The following is a 27,715-nucleotide window of genomic DNA, read 5'->3' as shown; positions in this document are numbered from 1 at the left end:
CAAGAGAGATTTGGGTTAGACTTTTAGCAGCTTTCTGGCAAGTGATACACTAAAACATTGTTACAAATAATCTGGCAAGTGATACACTAAAACATTATTACAAACAATCACAAACTAGGTAACTCCTGAGGTCATTTCCTATCCTATTGTCTGTGATTCAGCAAGTTTTAGTAGGCTGATATGCATACAGCACTTCACATACAGTACTTAGTCTTCTTGGGTAAGACCAAAGAAGGAAGGTGATACTGTCTTTAGTATCATAACAGTCTCTAGACCAGAACTATGCTCCACACCACATGGAAATGTAACTGTCCAGGTGTCATTCAGCAAAAAGGCAGCTAGGAAGATGTGTGTGTGTGTACCCACGTGTATGTATCAGTGTAACTCATGTACTAGTAAAGCAACCTGCATTTTGTCAAACCCTAAACACCAGATAGAGAAACCAGTAAAATAAAAACAATTCTAGTTCTCCATAATGTGGTAGCAGCAATAATAACAACTTCCAACTTTTTAGAAAATCAATAATATTTTGCCACATACTGGTGGTTGTCTAAAAACACTCATGCATTTACGACATTCAAGTTCAAGCTACAGTAAAATGAAACTGGAATGGAAATATTTACTAACCTATTACCTTTTAAGATTTCTGCTGAAGTTCAGCTTAAATGCAACAAGAGTGTTGCAGGCAAGCATTCTTCCCTTTAAATCTATTCAAACATTACCTTGAGTATTTGTAGCAAAGCCTTGCTTCTTGACAACAGTAAATATAAAAGCTGAATTTCTTCTTAGTTTATGACAGCTTTAGAAGTTTATGACAGCTTTAGACTTGCTATCCTTCCTTTTTTTTTTTCCCAAGTAGAAAGAATAGGGGTAATTGTAGAATAAAGTGCTGCTCATTGTGAGTAAGGATGTCAAACTCTGTTCTATTGTAAGCTCTGCCAAATGATAAGCAATTAGGCCTTGCTTTCAAGGTCGCTTACATAAATAATATTTTGTATGAGTTACTTTTAAAAAAAAAACACTTAATGTACATGTCACAGTCTGAAATAGTGATAGGTATACACTGACTGTGGTGTTAAATGCATGCTTCAAGTATAAGAGCTTCTATCTGTACAAAAAGCTGTTGTTTTTCAAGTCAGTCTGAGGGTGTGCATTTTCACGTTTCTGATCAGCTCTTCACCGTTGCATTTCCAAAATCTTCACCATATTGTCAACATCATCTTCATATGTAACCACCAGTGAAAAATGAATTAAATACTACAAATTACTCAAGGACAATAATACTTGAAGTAACCTTATGCAGAAAGTTTCTATGTTCAGGACCCAAGCCTGCTGTGCCCTAAATTTCCTTGGTGGGACTCTCCCATGAAGGCAAACATGTTTACTGCAGAGGCAGCATACTGGTCCTGTGGTGAAGAAATGATAGTCTGTGGCTACTACATTTGATAATTTAGTAAAGAAAAATATAGTTAGGAATGCTTTAAAAACATTGCTAGATGACTGAGCCTACCAACCTACAAAATGCAGATTAAACCTGGTTTTCTCGTGTTGCTTGCTTCCAAGGTCTTGAGGGTTCGCAAGATAACCAAGAAACTCTTCCACTTGAGTAAAACAGCCAATGCCATCCCAGTGGCAATAACTCCTGTTAAGACACAAGTACCTGTGTGTCATCTCTGATGCCCCATGTATCAGAGGGGCATTGTGAATCAGTTCACCATCAAGGAAAACCCATCACTTATGGAAATGTACATGCAGAGATTCTGCTGCAGTAGATTTCCACATCCCTCACTACAGCTGAATTTATCCAGTGAACTACAGATTGGCCTCAATCTATGCAAAACACTAAGTACTGAACTATCTCTGACAGGGATGAGTCTGCCTACTTCATCTCCTGTATGAGAAGCAAATACTGCCCTCAGACAGTTCTCACTGGAAACAGAAACACTTTACACATGGCTACATAGCAAAGGGGCTCTGCTACAATAAGAATAAAAGGTTATACAGCAAAATAAAGACTACAAGAGCTTGGGAAAGCCAGATTGTAAAAGCTGATATGCTTTACTTATTGGCACTGCGATGTGAAACACATTTCTAAAATTTTTATGTGCTGTCTTTGACTTTACCCTTGTAGATATTAAATGCAATAGCACAACAAGGTCACACTATTCAGCACAAAGATGCTGAGGTTTTCTCCAAGATGCAGCCTTTGGACCACTATTTCTACTTATTTACATACTGCTTTAGAAGGATTAGTCATATGGACAGAAAGAGCTAGCATTATACCACTGGTAACTACAACAAATAAAAATAAATTAATCTTGACTTTGTACAAGTCTGCTAATGCACACAATTTCATTGCAACAAAAAGGAACAGAGGATCTCATTGTCTTTTCACACTAACAAAAACTTGAAATCCTGGCTAAGCTATTTATGCCAGTAGCAGAACTAAGAAACTTGGCCTGTGCATTGTAAACCACTACAAGGAGCTAAACAAAGAAAGGTAAGGAGACTGCACAAGTTTTTGCTAAAAAACCTGCTGTGTTGAGGGAAGACACTTCTTTTGCATTGTAACTGTACTATTTACTTTTGTCCTTGCTGCTTAGCACAAAAAAATACTGATTCTGTTCCTTAAAAGTATGATACCTGAGAAACAATAATAATACATATATCCTTTAAATCAAGATCATCTTGTTTAAAAGCCCTTTCTACTACACAGGTGGCACTGTTAAAAGGGAAGGTAATGAAACAACCCCTGTAAAGCAGCAATGAACAGCATGGTGTGGAATCTGTCTGAGTGCATTTTCAAATTTAGGAATCTGAACTTTGGCAGCTATATCCATTTCTGAACTTCAAGTGCTCATCAGGACTATTTCTGATATCAAGTTATTTCTCAAAGAAATAAATTTTTTCTAGCCTTGGATATATAGTGTACAATTCATTCTCCCTTGGACTCTAAGCCTGATAGTGCCACCTTAAGTAGTACTCCTTTCTGAATAGGTCTTATACAATCAAAAGCATTATTCTTGGAGTGAGCTACTGCTTATATTCACCAGGCCCCAGAACTACTTCAATTTGAGGAAACATTCGTTTTTGTGCAGTTTTGTTTGTGCTGTGTAACATTTGCTCTCTCCTACAGAGAGACTTCACAGACATGCATGGAGGAAAAAACAAGAGGAACAGAAGTTTAACAAGGCAGAAGGTAGGCAGGGACAGCAGAGCCCATATGTATCCAAAGTCTAAAAGACTGGTAACAATATATACCTTGTGGATCCCGGCCCAGGAGAGCAAATAGCAACTACCAGCTTTTAATGGCAAGACTAAAACTTTGTCCTGTTCAAGAATTTAGTATAAATACCTGACTTGGGGTGGGGGTGAGAAAGAAGGTGGAACCAGACACTTGTAGGTGTTGCCAGTTATAGAATAAGATAAAATGGATGTGAATAGATATGCAGGAAAATCTGCACAAACAGATAAAAAAACTTTGATATTACGACGTTGGGCAAACATGGGAACAGATTGCACAGAAATGCTGTGGAGTCACAATCCATGGAGATATTCAAACAAAATGGGATGAAGCCTTGAGCAGCTTGCTCTAGCTGACTGCTTTACAGAGGGAGGTTGGACTAGGCGATCTCAGGAGTTTCCAAACCCAGAGGTAAATATCTTGATCAACCAACCCAACCCAAACTAAGCTATGTTTACAGGGAATATATAAAAAGATCTGAAAAAGCTTCAAAGTGCCTTCTCTAAAAAAAAAAAAAAAAAAAAAAAAAAAAAAAAAAAAAAAAAAAAAAAAAAGAGAGAGAGAGAAAAAGAAAAAAGTGGAAGGCTGTGTAAAAAAAAAGTGCTTGAAATCCTCTCGCTGTTCAGCAAAAAAAGAGGCGGGGGGCTGGATATATTTTTTCTGGACCTCAAAAAATGATTTGATACTGCTTCATCCAACAGATTGATTTCTAAAGTGGGAAAGCATGGCATTGAGAAAGACAGAAAACAGAACAGGTTATAAATCTTACCATAGAGAAGAAAACAAGCATGTCTATAAAAGGAATATTTCAAGGTTTCAGTGTACAGAATGTGTAGTGCCATACAGGTAACTACTAGAACCACTTGAGATTTTTTATATTTTTATATATATATATATATAATTTGTCACCATTACAAAGAAAATTAATCTGGGCATCTAACATAAGTCAAACATAAAAATAGAACAGGTTTGTAAACACTTTCTGCCAAGGAGAAATGAATGAACTGCAACCTGCTATGCTAGTCAGTGGGCCTTTCTTAAACATGGTAGTGTAATTTCCAGATTAACAACCAGTTCTGTCAGTGATCAGCAATATACATCTTAGATATGCAGTCAGCATATAGATTTGTTAAAAGTCTTCACTACATACTGCAGTTTCTGATAAATGTATTTCATTGGTTTTTATTGTTTGTATAGAACTAGCAATAATCAGTGTTGAAGAGGCAGATTCAGGTCTACAAGAGCTGACTTGAGTTGGCTGATTGTAAAAGCAGGCTTGAAATCATATCTTGGGAGCAAAATATCAATAAGCTCCATGCAGTCACCAGGCAATGCTGGCAGAGCATTATAGGGTGAAACCCCAGACAGCACCATCTTTACTGCATCCACACTGTAGATAATTACACCAAAACAACGAAGAATGAGGGGTAACAGTTTATACTTCTATTATTTTGCTTGGGGTTTGGTTTGGTTTAAATTTACAACTATGTAGAGGTATCATCCTGGGAAACTAACCCAGGAGTTAAAATATGTCAAGACTACATCAATCCACATTCATCTTGACAGAGCAAGCCTATGTTTTACAAAAGGGTCCAGAAAGAATAATATGGTGAATTGTGAGCTCCTGAGATGGAATGGCAGTAAAAATTGTATAGACTAAATCATAAAAGGAAGGGATGAACAGTACAGCACCCAGATCAAGAAAAGGATTTGGAGGTGATGATAAATTATACACTAAGTCACCTGTGAAGTATATTTTCAATTCATGTCACTTTCTGAAACCATCAGAGAGTAGGATCACATTAGAAATACTTTAGTAAGCGGCCTGAGCACTGTTATTTGCAAGGATGTTTACTCTGGGTGAAAAACACAGCAGGAAATCTACCAAAATCATGGGTTTCTGTGGCAGGAGAAAATTGTTAAGGAAAAAAAACCAAACAAATAAACAGAAAAACCCTACCCCCCAAAAAAAAAAAAATACACCAAAACACACACAAGGAAAAGAAAGAATTGATGGAATATCCTCTTATGATATAAATGTCTCTTAGCTTCACTGCCTTCACTGGACACCCATTTAACATTTTATCAATTACGAATTGCAAGTAATTCAGCCAATGTAAATTTTAGCATGTGCTTAAATGCTTTGGGATCCATTCCAAAACATATGAAAAATCAATGTCTTCATCTGGTTTTGGATGAGGACTGTGATAAATATATATCTGGTGCTAAGCATGATCCAAAGTGTTCTGCTGAACAAGTATCAGAGAGAAAGAAGGATCTCACAGAGGTCATTTCCTTCTGCATATAAACACACAAAAGCTACTAGTCTGAAATACCAAGTTTTAAACAATTTACCTTACAATATAAGGTAAAAAGTATTTGAACACTTGAAGAATGGCTTCCTGAAGACGCCTAAATGTAGCACCAGAAGATACTGTAAGTTCTGGATAAGTACTGAGCTTTGCATGTCTGACCTGTCATCGTTATTTGTTACCACCCCATCACCTATGTTCTGCACTTTTCTGATTTTAACTCATGTGAACTAGGTGTTACAGAAGAATGTGACTCTACAAATTCTCAGCTAGAGAAGGGAAAAATGTGTCACAAAACTCAGATATGATGCTCAAAACAACAAAGGATCTGAAAAGCTTGTGTAATTTACATACATACCAAGACTGTCAGAGCCAGTACCAACCTAAGTCTTAAAAAAAAAAATCCAAAGGACTTCACAATATGAGTAAAAACAATAATTTTAGGCTATGCTATAACATAATTCATTGCCAAATGAATTCAATATGGTTTCCAAAAGAGAGATTTATAAGAATTGAAAGATTTGTAGAAGTCTGGTAAAATTGATATAAAAACTGCAATGAAAGAGTCAATATAATTTCATAGTTAGTCACCTATTTTCACCACTATTTTAGGTACTTTGTGAAAGGCTTTCATAGTCTTAGAAATTTTAGATGCATCTTAGGGATGAACCGTTCCTGAATGCTAAACAATCCAACAGAAAACGAAAGCAAATAGTGAGTACTAAGTGCAAGTAAAAGGTCACTTAAACTTATTTTCTGTCATAAAACCCCCAAAGTTATACTATGCTTCTTTTGTTCCATTACTCTACTGAAATTAAATTTCTTAAAGGAGAAAAAAAAATCCCTTCTCTATGCATCAGTGTTTAATTATAGAACATTTGTCTCTATAGAGGCATAGGTTCTGGAAAAAATACAAATAGTTTTAAAGATGATGTCTACATGGCTTAACACATAATGTAGATAGCTCCATTCAGGATTTCTTGCCCCCATGATAACATCTTATTTCAGGTAAAATCAGAGAAAAAAGAATGAAAATAATTGAGTTATGAGCCTATGGAGAGTGTGAAATGAAAAAAGGCTGAATTTTTTCAGGCTTTCTAATCCTGCACCTATCGCCTGGGTTTGTGTTTTGATGTTATTGCTAATGCTGAAGATTACCTAACAACACCAGTCCCTTTGACATGAAGGTAGATTTAGCACGAGTAAGAATGTAAGAACATAATTGTACAAGGGGACAAGATTTGTTTAAGTCTGTCAGCTGTTAGGGACAGACCATGAAGATGGACATGTATTAGAGTGAAGGAGGTGCCTTTAGGAAAGGTGGGAAAGGTGGATCTAACTGAGGTGTCCTTACACTCCAATACCCTCCCTTTCATCTTTTTGCTTTGACATGTAGGTAAAGAGGACTTAGCATTTGACAAGAGCAATTTAGATATCCAGGCTTCTCACCTCAGCCAGTAAGCACAGGCAACAAAGCCCTTGCTCAACCCTTGGCCATATTTGTATTCAATTGAGGGCATATTTCAGAATAATGGCATCCTACTTCAACAGACCACTTACAGTGCAATTGTAGAGGCATAGCTCAGGAGAGCAGCATCGTTGAACCATTGAAATAATTTATTAACATGTACAAGACAAAAAGTCTGGATAAACCTTCTTTACTTTCCTGTCCATCATTTTCCTGTTCCAGTCTCTCATTTATTCCAGTTCTATGTTTATTGTTCACCGGCATTCTGAAAAGTTCCAAATTACACAAGCATTCAATGCCTGTTAGAAAGCTGCACTTTACAACCAAAACATCTGGCTCCAGAGAGTATTTTTCCAAAAGGAGAAATAGATGAAATAAAATTATCTTCCAGAATGAAGGTCGTAATTAAAGACTGCTCACACTCAAGGGAGAAGAGTGTTAGAAATGCAATTCTCTTTAAAATGATGCTTCATCCACACCATCATCAACAAGCCATGAAGAATAAATGTAGAAGCAGAACAAGAAATAATGTAACATAGCATGTAAGAAAAGAAACTGCAGTGAACTAACTTCTTAAAAATAAAACTAAGCAAACCAAACAAATTCATCACCACTCTGTAAACCCTTCAAAGCTCTGACAGCCTGAAGTTCCTCTGTTCTGCACCAAGATATCCAAGGTTCATTGTAAACCTCTGTTTATCCAACTAACAGCATTTCTCAGTGGTTCTACCTAATTAACAGTTTGGCAATGAAGGAGGCAATGGGGAGCACATATATATGTAAATACACAAAAAATATGCTAGGGAACATTAAATGTGTAAAATCAAGCATTGAAAATTTAGAGAAGTGTCAGAATTAAGGTTGCTGTGCAGCCCTAATTGGGCAACCTTGTGTGCATGCATTATGATACTGTCTTTAATTACCCAAACATCTACTATTTTTTCCACTGGACCCCTGCCTGCACTGAGTGACATAATGAGCAGCTATTCAATGCCTTTGTTTTCTTGTTATTAATCCATGTGTCCCCCATGCTTCGTTTATTGAGCACTATTCACACTCTGCTCTGAGACTTATTAATATTTCTACTTGGGCTATCATACAGTACTTATAGTAGCTCCTCACTTCTCAAATATCCTTCTACAGAGAGACAGAATAAGATCATATTAGCATTCTTCAGCAGGGGTCTGAGAAATTAAGGTGAAAGTTATAAATTAAATTATGAAGTAGAGACTCACTGACACAGAACTTGGAGCAATTAGAATTCTTTGGTAATTTGGATATTCAAATAATTTTCATTGACTTGAGCTAACTCCGTGAAAGATCACAAATCAGACCCAAGGGTTTCAAACTCAGCATTCAGAAAGTAGACAACACACAATTAGCAAAAACATGGCTTGATTAAATTGGAATCACACAGAAAATCTGTTAACAGAGGCAAGAATAGAATCTAACAGCATTAATGCTCAACCATCACAACCTTGCCTTCCGTTTCTGTAACATCCTGACTTCTTCACACTTTACCACTTCCTCAGCAAATGAAGCAGCAGTCCTAGCAACCTACTTTATACATTTCCAGCTGGTACCAGAAGCAGTATACAATGAATGAGGCTGAAGCTGTCCTACTACGCAGAGCCATGTGTGCATCAAAGATGTCTGAATCGAAAGTGGACAAGAAATCTGCCCACAGCACAAGAGTGATGCCTGTGTTGCCCATGGCAAGGACAGAACCTTCCTATCCACCACACAGACTTTGATCAACTGAGCTAACACAGAAGTATCCAGCCAGCTCTAGTGAAAATAATGTTTTCCTCTGACCAACAAATACATCATTAAGAAATAAAATACTCGTTAAAGAAGAATTCAAGTATTTGAGTCTAACAGGCAGGTGTATTACAAAATTCATTCCATAAACTAATTAAGGGATATTTAACAAGGCCATGTTCTGAATTGCTTTCACTCACAAGTTCTTCTGTTGGGAATACAAAGTATTCACTGGACATACAAGGCTATCACCCCATGAGCATAGTAAAATAGAAGTCTAGATATCAGAAGACTTAGACTCAGGAAAACTTAGCTGTGGTCTAGCCTGCTACTGACCTACTTTGTTGCCTCAGGTAAATGACAACCTCAAGGTCTCACTTTCCCAATCTGCAAAATGGGATTGAAAGATGATCTCAAAAAGAAGGGTATGGACTCATTATATTACTGTTATTGAAAGAAGCTTTTCAACCCCAGACCTCTCTAAGTATTTCACATGGTCCATGTAGTTAGAAAATGATCATGTATCCTACAAAAGCCCCATTTGTTCCCTGTGCATGCAGATCAGTGGAGTTATGGCTCTGACCTGCCAGGCATCACCCTGCAAGAACTGGAGAACAGATGAGCAGATCAGTTCAGGGAAGCACAGTGGGGGAAACCTCAGGCATTGGTATCTGTTGGACTGGATGATCTTGGAGGTCTCTTCCAACCTGTTTGATTCTGTGATTCTTAAAAGATTGTTCTATCAGTCAAACTTTAAGTTAATTAAAATTTCTTTTTGCAAAGTCTTCTTAACTTTATGTGGATTTAGTGACCAGTCATCTCTAGACATGATGCAAGTGAATGATCCACAATGGATCAAATGGATAAAGTCTTTCTCAGGTGCTTACTTTCCATGCACAGCAAATGCTCAGACATTAGAACTGAAAATTTAAAACAGATTTCAGGTGATCATTCAAATGTATAAAGAGGCCTTCTCTGTGCTAGGAAAACATAATTAGCAGAGTGGCATAGCTTTTACTTATTTATTATATTCCTTTCGTACCAACACTATAGGAACTGCAGCAAAAAAATAAAAAGGTAATAATCACTAAGAATCTTTCCTTGTGACAGGTGTTTCTCTCCTATTAGTTCTGCAAAACATATTAATCCTGAAAGAATGATATTTCCTTTCAGTTTTGCATACAAGTGTGTGCAAATAACAACATTAACTGCCAGGACCTATTTTTCAGTATGCTTGTCTTACTTCAGATGTGTGTTTTCTATTTGGAGCACAGCTGTTCATATTTCCCAACATGAGCTTCAGTGCTGTAAATATCTTCTCTATTGAGGGCTACATTCCCAAAGTACTGCACAGGGGCCACACGTACAAAGTGTATTGGTGCTAATGTAAGCTGTGTGTGGCAAATACATGCACAGCACTTAGAAAACGCAGACCACAGACACTGACCCCACCACTCTGCCACTGAACCAGAATTGCTCTATTGAATGCTATGAATGTGACATAAATCAAGTTTTTCAAAAGGCTTTTATTCAGCTAAAAAGAACTCATTCTAGGGGGGGGGGAAATAGATTATGTTGCAGAATAGCATTAACAAAGTAAATTACTCCCAGCAACCTGGAAAAAATAATTTGGAAACTGAGGGTAAGATTGTCTGGAGTTTATTGCTACTTTTTTTTCCCCCACAGTACTCGGTTGTGTTTATCTCAATTTCTTTACTTCTGGGTTTCAAAAACAAATTCTTTGCCTGTCAGCATAACACAGCTGGCAGCACTATTGCTTCTACGTTAGAAGGTCAGAGATGCACATCTCTGACTGAGACATGGGCTTGCATCCAATGCTGATGTGGCAACAGAGTGTTTGGGGGATGTTGTTGCACAGTTAGAGCTGCCTGCCTTCAGATGAGACATTAAATCAAGGTCATTTCTACCCATCAGTGGGGACCACCTGGGTGAAAGGTAACAATCTCACAGCAATTTTCACAACAGTGGGACATAAGCATGATGGTCTTAACAATATTTGTTCCTAACAAATAGCTTCTGGTATCTGAGGTTCTTTGAAAGCAATTGTTAAGCAAAAGAATAGAAATCCATGGGACTATCCAAACTATGTCAATGATGTTGCCCTCCTTACTTTACAAGGCATTCTCTGTTTGTGAGGAAGGTAGCCTACTTCTAAGCACAATGAGTACTGAGTCCAAGTACACATTAATTTCTTTTGTGTAGATATACAAGCATATACTTGCAAGTGTTTAGAAATATGGATTGATGAATTTCTAATTTCCTGAAGGCAAATTTGCAGCAGTAATTATCAGATTAGATTAGTATCATTCATCCATTCTCCTGCTTTCAGAAGAGGGAAAAATGCAAGAACCGTAAGAGATTGGGAAGCAAAAGCTTTTTCTGCATCATTTTCCTCTGAGCCCAGCAGTCAAGTTTATTCTATAGCTGGTGACAAAAGCTGGTGGCCATCTACTCCCTCTGTGCCCCAGCTTTGTGACTGCAGGGACTGATTTTGGTGAACAGACGTGGACAATTTTTAGCTTTCAGAGGATCAACCTATACTGTAAAATCAAAAGCAGAAACAAAAATGGCACAGTTACTGATGGATGTCAGGCTGTTGCTCTGAAAGTGGTGAAATATCACCGCCTTTAATAAGAGCTAGAACAATATGAAGATCACTTAACAGGATGGCATGGAAACGTGATGGTGTACTGCTCTCAGGGGACTTGTGCAGTCACAGACATCTACTGTTCTGATCAAAGATTCCACCTATTCTTCATGGACTATAATTAAGGAAGATGATTTTGAGGGTTTTGTTGTTTTTGTTTGGTTGTTTTCTTTATTAAGCAGACACTGAACTAAAGATGAAGAGGAATTAAAAAAAAAAAAAGAGAAGAATTACGAGCCCATTAAGAAACCTCTGGGTACAGCATGAAATTTGATGATGAAAACAAGCAAACAAAAAATTACTCTGAATTGATTTGCAAGCAAGAAATTAGAACTATGTTTTTTCTTTCCAAGAAAGCCCTTGAAAGTAAATTGAGAGGGCTGGTATCATTTTAGGTATTGATAAAATAGGGCTCTTCATTGTATTAATTTGAGATCCTAAGCAGGTCTCAAGGAAGGAAAAATATTGCTTTATTTATTCATGTATTAGGGGAGATTAGAATGGAAGAATATCAGATAAAAAGCAAACTGGACTAAAGTTATCTTTGACCACAACTGAAAATAAGAAGCAAATCCTAATATAAATAGTAGGTAGTGAAATAAAATTAAGCATTACAAATAAAAATGGTGCTTCCATGAAAATAAGAAATACACATATACTTAACGCCCATCATGGGAAAAATTCCACTGAAGTAACAATTAGATTTTGAGAGCAGCTTCAGCAGCAACCTATTTCATTTCTATAAATTTATAATGATTTCATCAGTTACAAGTTCTCTAGGTAGTAACACACTGGAAGGTTTAAGAATGGCACCATAAAGTAGCATCCATAATTGTTACAATCAACTGCATATTACACAAAAGGGTGGGTTTGTGGATGACTGTTAAATGTACAATTTGAAAATTAACATTTTGCTGAAAGTAACACTCTGGGCCTTCAGGGACTTATTACCTGTGGAACAAAGTTCATGTCAAGTCCGTTTTCTGCTGCAAATGAAACTGGGCATCCTTTCACAGTAGATTTTATATTACAGCTATGAACACAACTGATTACTGTACACAGTTCAGTTATGATGGGGCAAAACATGGGTTTTTTAAATGCCACTGAGCATAGGACTGGGTATATCAGCTGTAGACATGCAGATGCTTCCTCACCTTGTTTCAGTCTCCCTTCTCTTAAACTATTGCACAGGGCAACAGAAGTTGGACTGTGACCCTGACAAAAGAGCAAATCTCTTTAACATGAAAGAGTATTGCAGAACCACACCAGTTCCACAAAGCACAAGAACCTGAGGTTTCATTAGCAGTGATACTGGGATCAAACTTAAACAAGTGATCAAGAAGCACATTTGCCTTCCTAGATCACCTGGATCATTAGATAACAGGCATTATCTCTGCACAGAACACTTTTTAAAGATTGTCCTATCTCAAATACAAAAAAAAAAATTGTGGAAATCTAGGGCAACGCTGAGTAGACAAATACTTCATTGCATCCAGAAATAAATATGGCTATATAGAGAGAGGCTCATATTGGAAAGAAACAAAAATGCTACATTAATGAATCCTTTAGCAATTTAAAAATGCAAACAGATTTTGAGACGTATTATACAACATCTACTCACTCATGTCTAAAGTAAAAATGCTTGTTAGTGATATGCATTTGCTAAAATTATATTTAGGTTTGTAAAGATCTTGCCAGGCAAACTGGATTTTTTTCAAAGGAAAATTACATGCCTAGTGAGTGAAGGGAAATTACTAGAGGCATTTTTGGATTTGGTAAAGACTGATAAAATGATTGATTTTCAGGAACTCAGAATACAGCTTCCTAGATAACTAGAAAATTAATCTGAATGTACAAGAACTACAAACGTAGGTACAGATAAGGTGTTTTGAATGTAAAGTTAACCTCCGATTTCTTAAGACAGATCTGGCACCTTCCACTATGAAAGTTGTTCCTCTAATAAACAAACACTGCAAGGCTATTGCAGACTGAGTGGAAAAACTGATGGCCAAAAATCCTATTTCTAATAACTTCATTGTAAAATTTCTCATATAGACTGAAACAAAGATAAAACCAAACACAAACAAAAGCAACCTACAAAGCCCCATCACTTTGCCTTTTAGTTCTTAGTTTTTGTTAATTAGCCTCTGTGATGGTTTGAAACTGTCTTTTTAAGTTTTCCTTGCAAAGTTCAGAACAGAGAAAGTGAAAGAGTATAAATAAGTCACTATTGGGTGTAAGAAAGCAAAATACTGATTGTTCTAAACACTTCCATTGGATAGATAGAAATGTTTAAGAACTATTACCCAAAACAAAGTAGGCACTCTGCACATTCTGCGTTCGGCAGTGGGGGCAGTTGCTGGGCTGTCTGGCTGCTGTTTCTTCTTCTCTTCTGGCTGAAGATAACACACTGACCTTGGCAGCTAAGTTAACAACTTTCTGCTTAACTAACTCTGCTTCTCTGTCCAGGGGGTCTGGGGGGAAAGCTCCTGGGAGAGAGAGAGGCCCCTTTGGGAGGGTCCCCTTGGGGGGAAGCAAAGGGAGATCGGTTGTGCTTTTCTGTTGACTGTATATATTTGTAAATGTTGTGAATTTTGTATATTTGTACATATTCATTGCATTTTATCGTAGATTTTAGACTCTGCTTGTAAATACAGCCTTCATTTGCTTCCAGACTGAGCTAGCCTGGTTATTGTCGGGGGGGGGAATTTCAGCTCACACCGACACAGCCTCATACAACTCATATTTTTGCAGCCTTTTCCTCGTTAAATCTGCCGTATGTTTACAAACAAACTTCAGGAAAAAATAAGTGGTATTTGCAAGAGTGGAAAAGCATAAGGAAAGCAACAAGGTGGGCATCATCTTGGGAAACCATAAAGTGATTCATCTCATGAAGAAACACTCAAGAGATTTTAGGAAAAAATAATCCCAGGTAATTTGATACCTACAAGCAGATAGGTTATGTCATCCATTATAGCTGAATCTCTGAGTTATAGCAAATGGAGACAGCAAGAAGTGAGGAGGGAGTGGGCTTTTGCTGTGGATGAATAGGAAACATAAGGAAGGATTTTGCTTGATAACATAGTGATAAAATGGGACTGCAGATGTCTGTATATCCTGGAAGAAAGAAGAGAATGAGAAGTGGAAATAATGTATTTAAAGAAGCAGGATATAAAGAGGTATAAACAGCTGTAATATTACCCATATCTGAGTCTGAGTAAAAACCCAAGAGATGAAGTACTAGTGCAAGGTATGATCTTCCAAGGGACATGGGCAAAGGCCAAATAATTATAACTACAAAAGCAGACAGGGTAAAACTTGAGTTAATGAAGAATATGGGTCAATCATGTACTAGCAGGGAGATGTGCAGTCAGGGGTTTTTTTAGCTCTAATTTGTTTGGGTTGTCGGGGGGTTTTTTGGTGGGGTTTTTTTTGTTGCTGTTGTTTTCTTGTATGTGCAACTCTTTAGCACACACCGAAACCAGCAGAAAAATATGTGCATTATTCATGGTATTCATGGTAGACATGCACTGTAGTTTCAGTGAACAGGACTGGAAGTAATACTAGAGGAAATAGAGGCCTTAAAGGAAGACACTAATCTCAGAAAGCTCAGACTGTCACTGCAATTTTTTTTTTTTAAGGATTCTGTTATGATAATAGTTGGGTTTGCAGAAAATGATTTCTGCACTATTCAGATAAATGACCTCACAGAAGACCATTTCTTCCCCAGGAAATGAAGAGTGGATAACACCCACTAGAATGGGAGCAAGTCATTTAAGAGCAAGTGGTGGAAGCTTTACAATATGTTTTGCTGTGATTATCAACAGCCTGAACATAACAAATGTTTTAGATTTCCAAACAGAATTTACCTCACTTTGTGACCAGCAGAGGTGGCAACTCATTTTAAACAGGAAATGGTATCATCCCCATCCCTTGCTTGAAAATGACTTCTCACCTAGAATTATCTGACAATTTTCCCTTCTCATTTTCAGCTATCACCAGCCTCCATACCTACAAAAGTCCATTTCTTCTTGATTCCTGTGCTCAGCTCTGTACTAATGTATTAGGAGTTACACATGCTTATCAAAGACAGACAGTATGCATGCAGAAATTAATGGCAGTCTGTGGAAGTTGCTGTATATCATTACATAATATATGCCAACACTGCTGTCACAGTACCTGGACTGCCTCGTCCTTTGTCAATCGGAATAAAGCATTAGCGTAGCGCGAAGATTATTTTGTTGTTGCTCTAACAATGAAGTTCTGGCTGACATACAATGGTAATAAGTGATAATCTATCAGATACAGTAGCTCCCCATTCCTTTTATGACAATCTGCCCCTTTTTTTGAACGTGACTAGAAGTGATTTGATCCAAAATATTACTTGCTGTTTATAAACATGAATAATTTTCAACCATGGTGAACCTGAAGCAGTGGAGAGAACTTTGGTCCCCACCAGGAGAAGGACAGAACTCAAGACTTGTTCATAAGAGTACCATCCCGTTCCTCTGCCTGTTCTCTTCTGAGCAAAAGATCAACACTAATCATTATTTGCCTTACAGTAATGTCATCTCCATCAATCGTCACTGCTACTGGTGATGACAAGGTGCACTCAACACCAAGGACCAGCTGTAGCAGAAATATATTCAGGGCAACTCCCGAGTAGTCTCACCTGAATGGGGGATCCCACGGGATGGTACCTCTACCTCCAAGGCATTCTCCTGAAGGGGATTTCCTAAAGGTCTGCTTCAAGAGGATTAATGAAAAAACATCATCTACTACATGTTTGAGAAAATTATTTTTCTCTGGCTTCTAACTAGAGAACTGTTTAACCTCAAAAACACTGAAAAGGGCCTGGAATCAGCATTTAGGAGACACTAGCATGGCTGCAAATAAACTTTTTAGGGATTCACTCCATTTAGGAAAGACATTGTGCAAGTGATGACATCAGAAAGAAAATTAAAAGTGTAAATGAGCTCTGGCCTGAGACACAATTTCACCATAGGTTCTCTGGTGTGAAATCCATTTCCAGTTGCTTTTTCCAAAGCCTGTCACCAGATGACTGGATCAATATAATGCATCCATCTCAGGGCTACGTCTTGAATCCATTCAGGAATCAAACCTTGTGCAGAATGAGCAGTAGCTGGCTTCAGAATAGTCTCTCATCTCCTAAATCTCCAAGTTACACCTTCAAAACTATCCTGAATGGTGGTGTATTTTTGGAGAAGAAGTCATCTGATGATCTAGTGAAAGAAAAGTTGGGCAGTGAAGGGCAAGCCAAATCAGAGAGAAGGCTGAAGAAAAAAAATCAGCCTGTTTTGACGACAAGCACTGGATCTGAAAAGGAAGAACTAACAGGAAACAGGATAGACATTACTAAGCTTTTATAGGCTATAAATACAATGACATGAGAAACTGCATTGTAACTAGAAAATGTTAATAAATCAATAAAATGAATTACAAAAAAACCCACTAAGAGCAAAATTGTCAGTCATTGCTCAACTCCATAATATATTCTGTCATCAAATATGGGGTTATTGTTTTTGCCTAAAGGCCGAATTTTACCCTTCACCTTGGTGCTTAATTTCTGTTGTAGAACAGCCAGTGCTGACCTAAGCTTTTAGTGTACTGCCTGGAACTACTTTGGGGTAACTGCTGTGCATGCAGTCAGGCATTTCATAGGAATCTGAAGGCATCTGAAGAAAAGCTTAGACAATACTTCAGCTTGATGCACTCCAGAACTTACATTCTTTCTTTACAAACATGAATCCTAGGCACTAGTACTCAAAAAGGCAGAAGGGAGGGAGGGTAGTAGCATTACTGAACTAGAACCAGGGAAACCAATCCAAACCAACTTCCACCTTGGCTGGTGTAATATTAATACAAGGCCTTTGAGCAGTCTCTGTGTTGGAGCAAGCAGGTTCTGCATCCTGGAGAAATATTGGTCTGAGACATTTCCATCAAGTTCAAATCCAAAACTCTGTGTCCTAGCTATGAGAGACTCTTAAAGACAAATTTAAGGGGCTGTAATTTGAAAAATGATGATGTTATCTGTGGAAAAGAGGACTTCATTGCTATGAACAAGGTAAAGGCAGTGGGGGATAAAAATGGAGGATGAATCATTGTTAAGAGGGCAATCCCAAAATCACTCTAGTAATTTCTCTGCATTCATTTTGGGAATTTCATTTAACATTGTATTTATTCATCTAATAGGCATGTCAGCTGCTTTTCTTACAGGAAACCATGGATTACTGTAATCTGTGACTAACTGAACATGGAAAACATATCAAATGGTGTGGGGGGGGGGAACACAGACTGAGGAAAGAAATATGGCAAATAACAAAAAACTTCTTTTTCTTTCCTCTCTGGACTGACTTGGTTTCCATTTTAGGAAGCAGTCCCACAGACCCAATTTGCCTGAATGTAAATTCAATGTTGGTGGTAACATCATTTACTGGTTTAGAGGTAAATGATAAATTATTTATAATGAGTGGACAAAATGTACAGCTATGCCCCCAGAAAATGTAGCTCCTTGTTGAATATACTTTAACTCTGTCAAGTTGAGCTCTTGGATGCACATTCTGCCAGCACAGTAATAATGGGCATGAGGTTTTTGATATGACAGTCATATAGGCCCTTTGACAGACCACAGAACAAGTATTTGGTAGCATAGGTTAATGTATTCAGCCAGACAAGAGAGACTACTATCCCAAGAAAAGCAATTATTGCTGGTGCAATCTGCATCTGCTCTAGGAGGGTCTCTGAGCTCATTTCTCTCTATGCAGTAGTTACACCAGTCCACCTGTTCCAGCTTGATCTGAGAACAGGTAGCACAGATTAACAGCTCAAAAATGTATTTAAGATTCACATTTTAATCTAACAAAAAGCCTAAGAGAAAAGGTTCACGTGGTAGAAACTTTCCACCAACTCAGAGAGAAATAAAAGGCCCAAAACTATGCATTCAATCCACAGAGTCTTGCAGCAGAACCTGAAGCTGCCAAACACAGACTATGACAGATGGCCATGGGAGCAAACTTGGAAAGCAAAGGCTTTCAAGAAAGATGGCTGTGCTTTAAAACCAGCTAGTAATTGACATGATTGTCACTGTTAGGAGTCTGTCTCTTGAGCAAGTTCTAGCTTCTATGCTTACATGTGCACCCATGCACATACATGTGACTGTGTGGCTGGCACACCACTTCCCTGCAGGGAAGTATTAATAGCCCCAGGTCAGCTCAGTGCTGTGCATCTCTGCCAGAGCAGCTATGCTGGGCAAGAGCTCAAAGAGCTGAAATTGCTGATTGCCAGAGCCACCAGAAGACCCTTGTGCAGAAACAATTGTATGAGCAAAATGCCATTTTCTCTAGCTTTTTAAACTCTGTTGTGGTGCATTTTATGCACCAGTACAAAGCGTACCTTGGCCATCAACACCACATCCAAAACTAGCAACACCTAGCTGCAAAGGATACCTTGAATCTCTGTGAGAAATAGACCCCAGGTGTAAACTCAGGAGGGTGACACCAAACTTATGATGGATGCATCTCAATTTTTGAACAGCAGTAGTGGGAGGCTGTTCAGTGGGAGGGTATTCAGATAGGGCACTACTCTGCCAGCTGATGGAATGGAACACAAAGATGGCACTTTGCTTGCTATCAATGCAAACCAGCCTATATTTCATTTAGCAACTATTATTGGAAAAGTTGAAATCCCATCATGGTAACAGAATTCAGTTTTCAGAATAAGAGCAGCAAGTTCCTCTTTCTTTCCCTTGACTACAAGCCTCACTCATCTGCTCATTACAGAGAGCTCATTCTTTCTATCTTCCCCAGTGATTTGGTCTCATTCAAGTAGCTATTACACCGAAGCTCTCTGCTCTTTTCTTTAGTGGTCCAAAGAATACCCCATTCACTTTGTTTTGTCCATCTGCCATCTAAAAAAAAAACAAACCAAACTCACAAACCAAACAACAACAAAAAACCTTAACTGATAGAAGTTTGTCTATCAAGCTGGCTAACTACAAAACCAGAGTTTCTCTCTGTTTTTCTAAATAGTAAATTTTCACCATGTCATGTCTTTCATTTGGAGAGGCACACTTCTCACCTAGAAACCACAACTGCCACCTCTTCATAAGGAGCCTAACATTGTCTAATATAAACCTTCCCTTCATTAGCAGTAAAAAAGGTGTGAGAAATTTCTGGAAATTACATATAACCAAGGTGGATGGCAAATCTATAAGCACCTTTTCCACTATAACCTCTAAGCTCTGTTCAACAGATCAATCCAGCCCATGACTGTGCATCACAGACACTTATTTCTACCAGCCCAGATTCTTTAGGGATTGAATTTTGATGGCACAGCTCACTGGCTGATAGCAATCTCTTCTGAAGTCCCTTAGTCTGTTTGTTTGTTTGTTTTTGTTTGGTTTGTTTCGTGATTTTTTTTTTTAAAGCAGAGCTGCCACACAGACAGCACTGCTTGAATCATCACATTCAGGCTCTGTGTGGAGCAGATTTAATTCCTTTGTATAGAATACTTGATATATTTATCCTGGCACTTGACTTTTTCCTCATGAGACACCATGTGAGTTGTGGCAGCTTTAAAAACCTAAGCTAATTCCATATATACAGAAGGGAAAAGGCTGAGCTGGCAGGATTTAACTCAACTGAGGACACACATGATCTGTGCTCCCTTCTTTCCTGTAAGGTTCATAGCAACCTTGAGTGGTTTCAAGCAGATCTTGCAGCTTATTCTGATGGTTTGTTCTTTTCCCAAGCAAAATATAGGCTGGAAAGAGGAAAAGGACAGTGGGGACCCTGGTGATAATTTGTTTAGTGAGGTCTGTTTCTGTAATGTAAGATGTGCTCCTGTGTTCACTTGGTGGTTAAAGTCTTCAGCAGGAATTTTATTTTCCAGTCTGTGTCTACAGTTCCCAGAGCCAAGAATGTTACTGGTATAGTTAGCAAACACTGAGGGTTGAGGGAACAGAAATCAGCTACCTTCCACACAAATCTCTCTCAGAAGCATAACATGCAACATGATTGACTGCAATTAAAAATGTTATGCAGCAAATCTTTCTGTAATACTTCCAAGAAAAGTTGTTCCTGAAAATTTATCCCAGCAGAAGCAGAAAAATATCCAGGAGAATATATGGCATGTATAGTTTCATTTCCATCATTATTATTATTATTATTACAGCGGTTATTATTATGTGATTACTAAGGCTGAAATTATGTAACTGAGCAACTGATATAAAACAATGTCTTAGAAGGGATATAAATGATAAATTACCATGAAATGGATGACCTCTGCTTAACAAAATATCCTATGAATCCTTAAGTTGTAACAATGAATAAGATCCCAAAGGAAAAGACAGGATGGAATCACAAATGAATCAGAAATTAAATACTACAGCAACTCTCTGTCACAGTGAGTTTCAGCTGACGTGGCATTTCAGTTTCTCTAGGACCCAGTTCTTGCCAACAGGAGTATGAAACAAACATCTCTGAAGTAAACTGAATGCACCATGCAAGTTGAGAGTCTGGTATCTATCATTTTGACATCAAGCCCAGTGTTATTCTGAAAGTTTCTCATCATAGTAAGGGTCATTCTGCATCCATCAGCAGCAAAGACAAAACTTAAACCTTCCCAGGCTCATTACTAGCTTTACTTATTTTCAGTATTTCATATAAAAATTTCAGCCATTTGAATTCTTTTTTTTTTAACTTCCTATATCTGGAAAGAAGCTAATATTAAAATATCCATCAAATTCCTTGCTTTCTTTGTGCATTTTTTTAAATTTAGTTATTCAAGTTTTATTAAGAACATAGACTCTAATGATTGGCACGAGTCCTTCCTATGATCACTCCTAACATGTTTAACAATTCTGTTTTGATGATGTTGGAATGGTGCATGCCTTATCATACAGTCAACACATCACATCGCCTATATTTCTGCATGTGATGTTACGTTTGCTCTATACTTCAGGTACTGTTGGGTTTTAATACAGTCACAATAGTTTGTTTAAAAAAAAAAGGGTACACAATTGTTTATAAGGTCTGTAACATCCTCTTAATTCTTATTCATAGCTGGGATATTTCATTTGTGAAAACTTCCACTCATTTCAGATGAGTTCAACCACACAACTTCTAGCAAAAAGAACAAAAAAAGAAACTGGACAAAGACTATGTTCACACACGCTGTATGTTCACACATATAGGTGGCTGCATGTGCCACATCTGGCAAACAATTACTGCTTGTATGCTGGTTTGTTCAGGTTACAGGACAAAAAGGTATGTGGTAAGAAAAATTTATTTCTTCAATGTGAACAGTATGGATGAGCTTTTCAAATATGGTAGGATTATAACAAACAAACAAACAAACAAAAAACCAAAGCACCCAACCAAACTCTTAACTTCCACAAAAGATGTTGCTTTTATCCAGTGCTATACTGTCATTATACTGTGAGATTCTTCAATGTGCATGACACAAAGGTTCTTTTCTCCCTCAGAATTCGTTTTTAGATAAAGCCATTAGATCTCACAGTCGCAGTTTAATGTAAGAATTTTAGGTCATCCCAGAACTTACCCTTTTCCAAGAATAGTTTTAATCTTTGTACAGGACTTGAATATACTTCTTATAATTATGTTTCAAGTGTTATTGCAGCTATATTTCAGATTTTACGTATGTAAGAAAATTCTATATTATTTTAATACTGACAGTACAGTAAAAATCTATTCAATATTCACCTTTCAGAAGGCACAATCAAATATCCAAGAACACTATTAGACTTGCCTAGCATAAAGTTTGAAAATGCTAATGGGTTTTAAATTGATGTCATAATGCTGCAGTTCATTAAATATTTCCAGAACTCTTTATAGAGTAGGAGTGGTACAAAAGAAAGTTATATTTTCTATATGTGCTTCTTTTCATCTCCTTTTCCATTTTTGATACACAAGAATCAATACATCCCTGTGGACTGGGGGGGAAAGTTTACTCAAATGACAATAGGTTTCAATTAGGTAACCACCTTAGAGTAACATCGTCTATGAAAGTACACACGATAGGCATGACATTTCTTAAAGACAGATTTCATAGGTCCTATCGCCAAAAATTCACAGGTATGAAGTGGAGAAAATAAGGGACAGAAAGGTCATCTTGCCAATAAGCTTCCTTCTCACTGAAAGGTCAAGATTCATGTATTTGATTGAGAGAGCGATATTGCAAAACAGGCAGCCATAGTCTTTCACAAATCTCAGGGAGTCCTCTCTGATCTAGGCACTGAAAAAGAAATCACATCAAATTTTGGAGGACTACTGAGGTATCCTCTTCTCTTGCAGGGAAGGAGGACAGCCACAGGACGCAAACTGTCTGGGTGAAGAGCTATTTATTTCAGAAATATCTCAAAAGTCAAACTAAAACGTGTCTAGAAATAATGGGCCACAATAGTACAGCATTTCACATCTATTTATATTTCAAATATTGTGTGTTTACTGTACATAAAGTCAGGTTTTCCAAAGCTGTTGCTATAGCTACAAATCAGGGAAACCATAGCAACAACACTGTATTATGTACAGCCTTAATTAGAGATTAAGTTATGTCTGTCTTTGCATTTTATATTGAATACTCCCACATATTTGAGGTAATTTTTTTTTTCAGATTTTTTTCCACACTATTATTATACTGTCAAGTCAAATACACAACACCCTTGAAACACACCTTTATGGCATTATTCTGATCATACCTGATTCTCCCCCTCTACTCTGCTCTGGTGAGACCCCACCTGGAGTACTCTTCCTACTCATCCAGTTCTGGAGCCCCTATTACAAGAGGGATATGGACATGCTGGAAGGTGTCCAGAGAAGGGCCACCAGGATAATCAGAGGGCTGGAGCACCTCTCCTGTGAGGACAGACTGAGAGAGTTGGGGCTGTTCAGTCTGGAGAGGAGAAGGCTCCAAAGTGACCTTATTGTGGCCTTCCAATATCTTAAGGGGCAAGAAAGCTGGGGAGGGACTTTTTAGGATATCAGGTAGTGACAGGACTAGGGGAAATGGAACGAAGCTGGAAGTGGGGAGATTCTGACTGGACGTAAGGAAGAAGTTCTTCACCATGAGAGTGGTGAGATCTTGGAATGGGTTGCCCAGGGAGGTGGTTGAGGCCCCATCCCTGGAGGAGTTTAAGGCCAGGCTGGATGAGGGTTTAGACAGCCTGATCTAGTGTGAGGTGTCCCTCAGGCAGGGGGGTTGGAACTAGATGATCCTCGTGGTGCCTTCCAACCCTGAGTGATTCTATGATTCTATATAAACATCACTGTTTTCACTTGAGACAAGCATAGGTGTTAATATTGTCATATTTCTTGATCTTCTTTAATACAAACCATTGATTACTTCAGCCTTAACCCCCAAGTAATTGATTTTCCATCACCTCATATGGTTTTCAAGTCTTGCCTTCCCCTTACCCCCTGAAGTAAGTACGCAAGGGAGGGACAGGAAAAGTACAGTAACAGTTAACCCAGATTACCTATTTTCCCTGCCACTTCAGATGACTGAATGGGTTGGTGGCATAGTTACTCAGTTCTGTTGACCTTGTATATGTACTATTTAAGTACACTGAGAAATGGGAATTAGTGAGCCCTAGCATGCTGCAATCAGCCAGACCTCAGAGTGGACCCTGAGAGGAGCAGATAAAGGACCACAGAACCAAAAATGTGAAGAAAAGGAGGAAGATGTTGGAAGTGGCTGAAGAAGAGGAGGGAGTGCTGTTGGACAGCAGGAGACACATAGGACCCAGGAGGGTGAGTCTTCAAAGGACGCTCTGGAAGACTGTGAACATTATTCAACAGATGTGAAAATATTCCCTCAATAAAAATTAATTTCTTTAAATACCCTAACACCTATCTTCCCCTCCATCACACCATTTTCTGTTAATTCTGTATAATACAGTATCCTCACCCTTTGATCCTTGCCCATTGATGAGATAGCAAGTGTACCATTTTGCAAAAGCCTTGGTCACATCTGTTTAGGGCACTAGCTGCACTCATATACTGGACCTCCTGCTTATCTTACATACCACAGCAGCTTGAAAAAACAGTAGAAAATAACATCTTAATTCTACAAAATTCACAGAAATTCAGTGTATTTGGCACTTACATAGAAATGAGAGAGCTGTGGTTTTAATCACTATGGACAGCTGAGAATTTCTATTTTAATACAGATCACATACAATCACTTTTTTAATAAAATGATCTCTGTTACAAAAATTGTAGTCTGAGAAAGCTGTGAGTGTGAGTTAGGAACAGGAGCTGTCTAAAAGCTTTTCACATGGGCAGCACAATAAAAATTTCCTCACACAGGGAATAATTAAGTCAGAAGATAGTGCATTCACAATTAACAAGGCATGTTCGGTTTCTTCATTATCATTTTAATTAGCAAATATTAATGTAATCTGCAAATACAAGAGGGAAAACAATTAAAATTACTAAGTTTGATGAGTCCTTCATGACCTAAGCTAAATTGAGACAAATGTCTTACTAATCAATACTGGCCACCAACTTTCAGGACATTCATTTCCATTTACTGCTAGAACTTCCAAGCGTGTTATCAAATTTAAGAATGAATTAAGGCTCCCACAAGCTACATCTAACCTCAGATGAAGGCAGTGGTGAATAAAAATGGATTAGCATGCTGCTCTCCTCTCCATTTATCAGTTCAGACTGATAGTGATCAAGTGACCGTGGCAGCTCTGCCTCATTCAGATTCCACCCCCGCTACTGTGACCATAATGCAGGGACATGCAGAACGCACTGTCCTCTCATTTTTACTGGGTTCTACTGGTCCTTTTGTACTTAACGTAGGCTGGATGGAGCCCTAGCCCTTTAAACTCAAGAGCAGTTCCTATTCACTTCACTGGGGCTAGGATTCACATCTTGACTCAAACAGATTTTCTTTTGGGTTCTTGCCATATTTCTGCTCTGTAGATAAGATACTTTGGCCTCCAATATATTCATATAAAAAACAACCACCACCAGCAATCAAAACAAAACCAAACAACAACTGCAACAAAACCAGATAAACATACAAAACAAGAACAAAGAACTCAACCCAAAACAAACCAAACAAACCCAACCTAACTTGTCCAATAATTTTACAGGAGTGAGTGTCATAAATTGCTAGAGTATTTTAATCCTCCATAAAAGCTGTTATATGAATGAATTTCATTCATTAATAATTGCAGTTTTATAAAGAAAAATAAGAAGCAGTAAATGAAGGTCTGACAGTATTTACCATGACTTATCACAATATTATGATCTATCAGAGTTTGGAAGGGACCTCAAGAGATCATCAGGTCCAACCCCCCTGCCAGAGCAGAGTCACTTAGGGTAGTCCACACAGGAACACATTCAGGTGGGTTTTGAAAGTCTCCGGAGAAGGAGACTCCACAACCCCCCTGGAGAGCCTGTTTAGCACTTACAGTGCTATAAACGATAAGAAAGAGCTTTTAGAGTTCTTTTTCTTATGTTAACTTATTTTGCTAGTTTGTATGTGTTATAAATAGCACACTAAGAGAGAAAGGAAGAATATGAAGGGGAAAGCACCACTACCCCCAAAACCCAGCAATGTCATTAGATGATTTGCCAAGTAGGACAGATTACAGCAGAAGTCTCTTCAAAATCAATTTTTATCACAAGTATTTTTATCACACAGCAAGTATTTTGCAAAGTAGACATAGCCAAAGTATTTTAAAATACAGCCTGGAAATTTTCTTTCCAGTTAAAAGTACTGAAAGTCTGAAATTAATCTGAAAAACTCTCTTGCCGGTATAAATACCAGTTTCCGCTTCACCAAATATGATTTTGAGGCCAGCTTCTTGCTTTCTCCACTGCAGACTTAACCAAGCTTTTAAAAAATTCAAGGGTCCTTCAAAAAGGATACTTTGAACAGAAACATTGTTCACTTTAGTTTTTGCACAGGGGGATCAAGAAAGAGAAGTCTACTGATTCAATTTGCTGTTCCCTTTATACCAGGTCTTACCTCTTGTGTTTTCACATTTATATATCCATAATGAGTTCTCAGAGGCTGCCTTTGACCGTTAGAAAATGGTATCCATTTGACATTGGCTTGCCCAAAGCAGTTTAGGATCAAAGGGAAAGTTACTTCATTTGTGAGACGAACGATGATCAGACAGAGGAATGCTGCAATGAAACTCGCTGCAACAATGGACTTTCTCTGTAATGAAAAGAAAAAAAAATTAAGAATTGTTTTAATAAAAAATATGTATCTGCTATTGTAGGATGAAGGATAAATGCTTTAGAAAGCTTTATGTGAAATTATTTTTATGGTAGTTCAGCACAAGGAGACAGGTGGTGATCATTTTGTTTCAATAAATTTGCATTTCAGATGTTTTGATTTTTTTTTCTTTAGAACTGGATTGAAATGAATCCATTTTGTTAAAATGAAAATAAAATCAGTTAGGCTTCTTTTTAAGGTTCAAAAAAAACATCCATGAGTTTTTAACTTTATTTATATTTGGAATCAAGATTTAATGCAAACTTCCACATCAGCCCCCACTCAAAATTATCATTACTCTAGGTATGTGACAAAGACACAAGGTAAAAATCCGCTCTGCAGCCACACCACGCAAAAGCTCACTATGAAAAGATGATCACTACAGATTGTATTTCACAGAATCTTAGAATCAACCAGGTTGGAAGAGACCTCCAAAATCATCTAGTCCAATTTATCACCCAACCCTATCCAATCAACTAGACCATGGCACTAAGTGCCTCATACAGTCTTTTCTTGAACATCTCCAGGGATGGTGACTCCACCACCTCTCTGGGCAGCCCATTCCAATGGGCAATCACTCTCTCTGTGAAGAACTTCCTCCTAATATCCAGCCTATACCTCCCCTGGCACAACTTGAGACTGTGTCCCCTCATTCTGATGCTGGTTGCCTGGGAGAACAGACCAACCCCCACCTGCCTACAACCTCCCTTCAGGTAGTTGTAGACAGCAATGAGGTCTCCCCTGAGCCTCCTCTTCTCCAGGCTAAACACCCCCAGCTCCCTCAGCTTCCCCTCATAGGGCTTTTGTTCCAGGCCCCTCACCAGCTCCGTTGCATTAGTTTTAAATCATTCCTGTGCAACAGAACTCATACTCCAACCTTAAATATTTTAGAATAGATGAAGTCAGGACAACATTCTGCTTCATTTCATGTTCATGAATTTACAAAGTGAGGCATTATTATCTTGGCTAAGATGACTTCCATT

General features: G+C 38.0%; 1 protein-coding gene across 1 annotated transcript in view; it reads right to left on the bottom strand.

Moving 5' to 3' along the window:
- Positions 1-27,715, bottom strand: part of ST6GALNAC3 (ST6 N-acetylgalactosaminide alpha-2,6-sialyltransferase 3) — a 129,138-nt gene that overhangs the window by 89,184 nt on the left and 12,239 nt on the right. The window contains exon 2 of the mRNA XM_054384367.1: positions 26,478-26,679. Within this exon, the coding sequence (XP_054240342.1) occupies positions 26,478-26,679 (202 nt within the window). The remainder of the gene's footprint in view (positions 1-26,477; positions 26,680-27,715) is intronic.

Source organism: Indicator indicator, chromosome 10, assembly GCF_027791375.1.
Source record: "Indicator indicator isolate 239-I01 chromosome 10, UM_Iind_1.1, whole genome shotgun sequence".
Taxonomy (NCBI): Eukaryota; Metazoa; Chordata; class Aves; order Piciformes; family Indicatoridae; genus Indicator; species Indicator indicator.
The sequence above is the reverse complement of the archived record's forward strand: the minus strand, read 5'-3'. Positions and strand labels throughout refer to the sequence as shown.